The sequence below is a fragment of the Blennius ocellaris genome (assembly GCF_963422515.1).
Source record: "Blennius ocellaris genome assembly, chromosome: 12".
Lineage (NCBI taxonomy): Eukaryota > Metazoa > Chordata > Actinopteri > Blenniiformes > Blenniidae > Blennius > Blennius ocellaris.
Window position 1 is genome coordinate 24306516 of NC_137661.1, and position 8812 is coordinate 24315327.

Consider the following 8812-nt stretch of genomic DNA (forward strand, 5'->3'; position numbering starts at 1 on the left):
CATAAAAAAAATTCAATAAAACTGAGGAAAAGAGGATGATGAGTAACAGTGATGTTTGAAAGTTTGTTCTGAATGAGTCAGAACTGCACTGAGTCAGGTTTTTTTGCATATGGAGTTACACCTGTTGTCCAGTCACAGTTGGCTTTATCGCTCTGTATCTTGGATTTAACATTTAGGAACTTACTCATAGTCAAAACATCCAAAGGAGAAGCCTGGCGACGTGAAGCCATAACATATGATTATTCGCTGTAGCAACAGCTATAATGTGACGGTGGTGCTCTCACCGGAGCTGTACATTAGCACCAAGTAGCACGATTACGTGATCATCTGAGGCAGTTTTGCAACCCGAAAGGGTTTTGTTACACAATCACGCACACAATCTGAGATGTACTTGCATAAGGCTGAAGAAAAATTAAAAACTCTGAATATTATTTGCTCTTTTTCCGCAGGATTTGCACAATGAAGACCAGACTCGGCTGCTTGTCCAACAAATCTGACTCCTACAATGACTTCTCCGAGTTTCTGCCTCCTGCCCACGAGACCACAACCAGGTGTCTGAAGTAAGTCTGCCAAAAAACAAAAAAACAAAAAGGAAAAACCTACACTGTCCTGCTCTGTTCCTGTGGGACAACAACCACAGAACAATTTCAAAGTCATCCTTCTGTTGTGTGAAATATTTTTCAGAAGGCATAGGCCACTTGGCACGCGTTATACAATCATTGGCAGATACCTTTAATTTTTAATCCAACGATTTAATCTTTTGCTGACATGCTTTGGTGTGTTTTAGGGTAGTTTTGGACAGTTTTACTCTTTTCCACAACACATCTTGCTTTATTCATGTTTCTGAATATGAGTATTGCACAAGACGATGAATATGTGCTTATTTTCCATCAATACAAAATAACTACGCTATTTTATCTAGTTTGATTTACTTTTATTTCACCCAAGATATTTCAGGTGGATGAAAAGTTTGAGCTATAAGCACATGGTGCAGATGTGCCCCAGTCGTAATATTAAAAAACCCTCAATAAATATGTATGTCAGAATTGTATTGTTGCTCTTGTGTCTTGTGTCTTATGTCACACTGAGAATGTTTGCAGAATGGTTCAATAGGTTTTCAGCTTAAAGATGCATAGTGCAAAGATTGCACCCTAACTTGTCACCAGATAAGGAAAGGTCATGGCAAATAAGCAGAAATGGCCGAATAATGTTCCTACCAATTTAAAAGGCCAAAAGTAAAAAAAACAACAACCAAAAAACAGATATAATACCTAAAAGTCTAAATAAAAACAAGTAGAATATCTACAACTGTAGATAGTGCAGCTTGTTTTACTTTTTGTTTTATAGTTGGATTCCATAAGTCTTGGTGAAGCTTTGCACAAGATAAGTTCATACAGTGCGCTACTTTCATTTCAAAAATAGAGTACAGAGAGAAGAATGAGCTCCCAGAAGTCTAAACCTATAGTAGCTTAGTTAAAGAATGGTCAAGACTAATCTGCAAGTTTTATTACATAATACCTGCCAAAATGAAAGCTGGACCTGATTCAACAAGAAAGTACGAACTAAAATCAAAATCCATTCATTTGCATTAGAAAAAACCTAAAATAACACTCCTAACAGTTTTGGCTATACATAAGTCGCAAACAAAACAAAATGCTGATATATTCTTATTCTCAGGTGTTATGCCGCCATGTTTTCACCATTTTGTGAAAAGCAAGCGTGAACAAAGGTCAGGTATTGTTCTCCTATCCTATCTGACATCGTCTCGCAAACGTAACCAGATATATGAAGTCCTGCATCGTGGTGGGAGAGAGGACTGCTGTGAACTGAAGATAAATTATACATTGAACTTAGCAGCTCTTCAATAATAAATACAATACCATCTTGCGTTAAACATGCATGAAAGCACAGCGGTTGGTTTGGCGGCTCATTCAGGCTCTTCCCTTTGGTTTTTCTCTCTGTCAGGGTTTCAACGGATGAAGTTGTCCGATGGTCTGAATCGTTTGATCACCTCCTCTCTCACAAATGTAAGTGAATGTGTTGGATGTGAATGTGTTGGATGGGTTCTGCCACCACAGAGAAAATTAAAAGCCTCTTAAATATAAATATGAACGAGTTATTCCCTTCATATGGACAGGGGGTTACAACCACTGGCAAAATCTTCTGACACAGAGCCTGTGACATCAACGTGGACTATTTAAAAATATTAAATAAAAATGAATCCATTTTGTTTACCATAGTGAAACATTGAAGTTTATTGGGGCAAGACGTCTTGCACATATCAAAATGAAATTAAAAGCAATGGGATATCGACGGGGAAACTCCATCAGGCAGCTTCCATTGGTTTGTCGTATTAGAATAAACATTTCTAAACAATTCAGGGCTCAATTAATTTTTTTTAAGGCGATGGCGTTTGTTTGAAGAGCATAATGCAATTGCTTAATTTTAAATAAATTGGATATAGAAAGACTTAATTTTTTTATTCCCAGTAGATACAATAAATTATCTACTGGGAATTAAAGGTCAAGGACATATTGGTTTTTAGAACAGTAACTGCAAACACAGGCCAAACACACAATCCTTGTGTTTTTCCAAATCTTCACTTTGGCTGGAGTTTTCATATAAAATCATTTTCAGTGGCTTGTTGCTTCAAAAGCTACTAAAAACCTCAAAAGTATTGAAATATCACAGTTTTCACTCTTTTTCACTGTTGTGTAAATGGGTCCTGAGACCTTAGTCACAATCATTTTGATCATTACGATATCAGTAAAAAACTACAAGCTGGTTCGAATGCATTTCTGACCCAATTTGCAATAAAATGACATAAATTACTGGGAGACTTCATAGACTTTCCATTCATTTTGTGATAATTATGAGGTGGATTATTAAGGGTCACTTCGAGCTTGTGGAAAGGAGGATGTGAAAGCGCTCACACAAATGAAAAAAGCCGGCACTCGCATGAAAATTAAGATCTGTTTTGACTGAGGTTATGACATAACATATTGGTTTGATACAGGAGCACTTCAGAGGTAATAATGGTCATCGGGGGGAGAAAAAAACCCATAAAAGTTTCTAAGAATAGAGCCTGCCCTCAGATGAGAGAGAGAAAGAGAGGTGATACATCTCAGCATCCTGTTTCCAAAGACCAAACATTAGATAAAGTAATGCCAAATCAATAGGGACACAGTACTGAATGTTCCCTGGTAGGATATTGTGTTCAGAATTTCCCTCACTCGATTTAAAAAGGGGAAATGGTGAATTACACCTTGCAGTATTTTGGTGCTATTCTTCACCGTGTAAAGCAGATGTTGAGTATCCTCGAGGCTTGACGTGCACACAGTATTGGCTATTACATGTCTTATTGGGACAAGAACACATTGTACCAGCGACCTGGCTTTTTATATCACATTGCCTCGAGGTATAGGGTGAATTTCAGGCCCTGTATACAAATTTCAGGTGAAGTTTTAGTTGTGTGTTTGCAGGAGAAGGCTTTTGTATATCCATGAAATTGGCTTCCAGCGTGTTTGTGCACACAGGAAAAAAATCCAAGCTTTCGAAAATGCATAGTATTTAGATCATGTGAACCACTTTTGCAATCGACAAATGATTGACAATAACTCAAATTTAAAATTGCATGTGCGCATTTACTTGGCCTGGTATGAGAATTGCATTTCTTGTGGTCGACTTTGTTTTCAGATGATCATTTATTGTCACATTAATTAAATTGTAATTCCATTATTTGAAAATATTTTGTGTCAAATGAGCTAAATGGTTGCAGATTTGATGACATTAGAGATGCAATATAAAGAAAGTAGAGCAGCGATGTACTTCACATTGCAAATAAATACACAATATATAAACAGTATGTGAATGAATTCTATATCTAACGTCAAAATATGTGAATACACTAAAGCAGATCCAATCTATGCCACGTAAGGGAAGAAAGGGAAAAAAAAAGGGAATTGGGTCAAAGATGTAAATGTAGCCTGTGTCTCATTTCACATGATCACACCTCACTCTCTGCTGATTGTTTCAGCCCCAGAAACCTTGTTGCCTTTATTAATCCCAGCTGTTACTAATTGCAGGGATGCATTTAAGCTCAGGCTCTTAGCAGTGTCTCCTCAGGTCTCGACGATGCAACAAGTGACTCACTGCACTTGGAAGTTTCTCTGCAAGCATCGAGTCTGTTTAGCAATTTCCTCTAAATTCTTGTTTCAACTTGTGCAGTATCTATTATTTTCATTTTAATTATCTTCCTGGGCTTATCGTTCAAAAACTTTACATTTATAGTGCTGCTCAAAAATAATACTGTTGTATTTAATATACGTCTTGTGTTGGACTTTAATTTTATGTTGAAAAACTTAAATTTTGACAGGCATGTGTCAGAGACATCATGAGGCACATCTCTAACACATACTGTGAAAAACGTTTGACATAATGTGATGGTTTTTCTTAGTTTCTTATGAATGTGCTCTGAATGCAGTGAAAACATTTTTTCTTTTGCCTATTTTGCCCACCTTGATATTTATTTCACTTGTAGTTGTGTACACGCAGTTGCCATGGTTTATTATTAATTTACTCTGAAAGGCATGTTACTCAGAAAAAAATATATAAAAGATGATGTTTTCAACATATATTCTTGAAAAATAAATGTTGATTGCATCGTAAAAAAGTGGGTCGCAACTTAATGATCATGGAGATAAAATATTTTTTTTTTAACTCCAAGAAATCCTGTACAATGTTTTTCATCAAGCAACTGCTGCAATGATCGTCAGGTGTTGTCCAGTTTGATTTCTCCTTTATCAAGATACTAATGTCATTTCGATGAGCACTTTCACCACCATGCCCATCGGGAATATATGAATTGCTTGGTGTGTCATCTCCTTCAGTACCAGAGTGAATGGATTTGAACGTTTTATGGAGTTTTCTCATCTTACCGACTACTCAAAGTGTTTCTCGCGCCTTCCTGTCAAGCGCCTATTCATCAGATTGTCGCCAGAATTGCAAGGATGTGATTAATATCAACGACAAAATGAGATTTTTCAATGTCGACGCATTGATTCATACATGGTCTAGTCATGCTACAGCCTTGGTTGTAAACAGTGCAGCCCATAAGAGATTAAGTCTTTGAGATTCTGTGACCGAGCTGTCTCAACGTCAGCGTTTGGCTAATTTAGGTCAAACAAACCAAAACATTGGCTCGTCCAGAAATGACTTGGCAATAATTTTCCACAAGGTTCTGCATTAAAAGGCAGGTACAACTATCCCCCGTACCCTAACTTCTTATGTTCCGTCCTTACACACAGCATACACTAACCAGCAGCCTATTCTACCCTATTTGCCGTCCTCATGCATCCAAATCAGATTAAGCATTTTTAAAACCGCACGGTCCAGCACCCGCAAGCAGACTTCTCCTCTCCCAGACAATCAAGGATTCTATTTTCCTCTGGGTAACATCACTTTGGAGGCACCTTAATTGATCACTTATCTTTACTCCGTAAAAGCGAGACGGTGAAGGGCGCTTAGTGGGAGAATTCTGTTGTGATTTTTGTTTGTGTTCCAGTCATAGGAACATGTCCTTCTTTCCACACAAAGTGTGTACATTGTGGACCACGAGGCATCGGCACATAAATAGGCTATTCTGGGTTAAATAAATAAAAACGTCCTCAAGGGGAGGCTTGTTCTACCATTGTACAGAAACACATGTTATATTGCTGCCATATTAATTATGTTTCTGTTTAAGTTGTACACTGTCATTTTTTGGTCTTGATTCATCTGCTCTTTCCAGATGGGCTGGCTGCCTTCCGGACATTTCTCAAGACGGAGTTTAGTGACGAGAACATCGAGTTTTGGATGGCCTGCGAAGACTACAAAAAAATCAAGAGCACGACCAAGCTTGTGTCAAAGGCAAATAAGATCTTCAAGGAGTTCATTGACGTCCAGGCTCCGAGGGAGGTGCGTTCTTTGCACCTGTATTCACGTTTACTTTAGGTTCTTTGTCAATTCTTCTCGGCGATAAAAAGCTTTTCAATAGTGGAAAAAATCATGTTTAAGATTGATTGATTGGTTGATTGATTGATGAAGGCTTGAAGCCAAAAAGAGAAGATGTGTTAAACCTGTAAATGCATTTTTTCTTATCTGAACAGCATTAATGCATCTTAAATATCACATCTAATTTCTGTTGTTCCAGGTCGGCATGACCTAATTTAATTGAATTAAATTTAATGGGCACTCAAAAAAAAGTAACCTTGTGTGCTTGTGTGCGTGTGTGTGTGCATGTGTGTGTGTGTGTGTGTGTGTGTGTTTTTGAGTTTTTCCAGGGATGATTTAGCTTTATGCCAGAATGGGTCCATCGCATTTTCAGAATTTCCAGAAAATCCTTAAAAGCTTTTGGGTCAATTTTCAAGAAAAGGTCAATAACGTATTTTTGTCCCAACCTGCTCAATTTTAATCCGATTTATGTCAAACTCATGCCAAAATGCTCAGTTTTGATTTCTTTGCCCACGGTCACGCGGACATTTTAAAGTGTGTGTACATCAGTGTCAAACAGTGACAACATGAAGCAATTCAAACGACTATGACAAAAGATGGAGGGAGTGGTGTGGTGGATCAAACAACCTTGTAGTCCATGGTGACAAATTTGTTTGTTTGTTGTTGTGAACTTTGGTACGATGAATGTGCATTGAGATGTTGTAGGTCAAGTCGATAGAGGCAAAATTAGATGAACTCAATCATGAGAATTTAATGTCTTTGCATATTTTTTGAGTGGTTTAATCTCATAAAAAGTATGACGAATAAATGAAAATGCCACAGGGCCTACTGTATTATTTAGGTCCGTCATGTGCTTGAAAAGGCATCCGTGGAAGTTGGCACAAACAACACACCTCAGCTTGTTCTCTTCATTTTCACATCATTATCAGTCTAATTTTAGTAAAAGGTCTAAGCATGTGTATCAAATGCCACAATAATAAAAGCAACTAGGGTTCATGCAGATAAGCCAAATTTAAAATGGCTAAAAAATGTATGAGAATATTCAAACTAGGACAAACTATGTCTACAATGTTGTCTTGTGGGACCCCTGTAAAAGGGAGCAATATATATATATATATATATATATAAGCCAAGAACTGGTGTTGGAAACTACATGAAACTATATTTACATGCACCAGAAATGTTTTTTTGTCAGAATTGAATGACGATTTTGCTGTGAACGATGGAAACAGTGGCACTGGGTATCCAGAGTACAGCTGGTATACAAACTACAGCCCAAGATCCACTTTAAACCCACTACCTTTTCTAGCATCTCATTCCATGTTGAAGCCTATCTTTAAAAAAAAAAAATCTATGATACTGTCTCTATGGAAATGGGTGAAAACACAACTTTTTGAACAAACGCATGCATACATGGGCATTATAAGGCCTGCATTCCACATGCAACCCTATAGTTCCTTAGTGGCTCATGAATGGTTGTTTATATTCATGAAACAAGTGAAAATCAGTGAACATGTAATACATTTACATGTTAATTTTTCAAGTTCAGATAGTTTTTCCTTCTGGGCACACTTTAGCTGGTTTTTACTATGTTAAATGATGTAGAAAATATATCACCATGTTGCAATAAAGCACACAAAGAACAGATAGATGCAGATTGAGAAGCTATGTGTTGGCCCTTTACAGCAGTGCTAGTTTTTAATGTAACCCCCTTTGGCAAAATCAACTGCCCATTGTGTATTTTTCTGTATAAGAAAAGCTGAGATGTCAGCGGCCCTCCTTTCATGACGGATGCATTTTTCTATTTCCTCGTCCCGACAGATAAACATTGACTATCGCACCCGGGAGAAGACCAAGCAGAGCCTGGCGGATCCCTCCCCGACCAGCCTCAACGAGGCCCAGGCAAAAATCCACAGCCTCATGGAAAAAGACTCCTACCCACGGTTTCTCAGGTCGAAGATGTACCAAGAGATCATCAACAGGGCACAAATGCAAGGCCAGCGGAGGTCTGTCTGACTGAACGCGACCATCGCAGAGGAACAAAGACTGGACCTACACTGTAGACCATTCATTAACCCTTCAACGTCATCTCTTAATACTGTGAATCTACAAGGATGCGGTGACCTGCTTGACTGTTCCCTTTTGTCAACACCAGCTCCATGCATGCACTCCCTCTAGATTACACGTGTCCCTGTGGACTACACTGTACAGAGAGGAGAGTTAGATGAGGATAAGGTAATTGTTTAGTGCTGGTTGATGTGTATGGTGAGATTATAGTAACAGGATAACCATATTTTGGCAATAATATTTTTCATTTTATACACACACACACACACACTGGTATCTGTAGCTCTGGTATTTATATATTTATTTAGAAATATGAGTTCAAGGCGGCAACAAATCTTAAGTTATCACACCGAGATACCACAACTGATCTTGCAAACCCATTTTAACACTGGAAATATTCACTTTTGTGGCTGTAAACACAAACTGAGGTTGTGCAACAGTCAGGGTTATTGCTCTGGGACAAAATAATAGTTTCCAAGATAAAAAAAAAAAAATGGAATGTTTTATCTATTCAGTCTGGCCTTTTTCCCTGAGCCATGCTTTATGCACCCACAGACATTTCCTTCCTTGGTCGTCATTGAGCTCTTCTGGAAGGGGGCGCTGTTGCAATCGCACACAGGTTTAGATTAGCTGTTTTCACCAGTAATCTGTTTAATCTCTTTCTATGAAGACTTGGGTGGAATCAAAGCGCGACTTGGGGAAACATGCTTTTGCCAATTGGCATAGATCCTGTGTTTGTTTCTTCACTGCAGGG

General features: G+C 38.1%; 1 protein-coding gene across 1 annotated transcript; it reads left to right on the forward strand.

Moving 5' to 3' along the window:
• Positions 1-459: 459 nt before the first annotated feature.
• LOC308137932 (regulator of G-protein signaling 8-like) lies at positions 460-8007 on the forward strand (the record flags this gene model as incomplete). Its single annotated transcript, XM_080506836.1, has 4 exons — positions 460-560; positions 1966-2027; positions 5789-5955; positions 7813-8007. 4 exons carry the CDS (start codon positions 460-462, stop codon positions 8005-8007), a joined length of 525 nt encoding a protein of 174 aa, XP_080362962.1.
• Between the last annotated feature and the right edge of the window lie 805 nt (positions 8008-8812).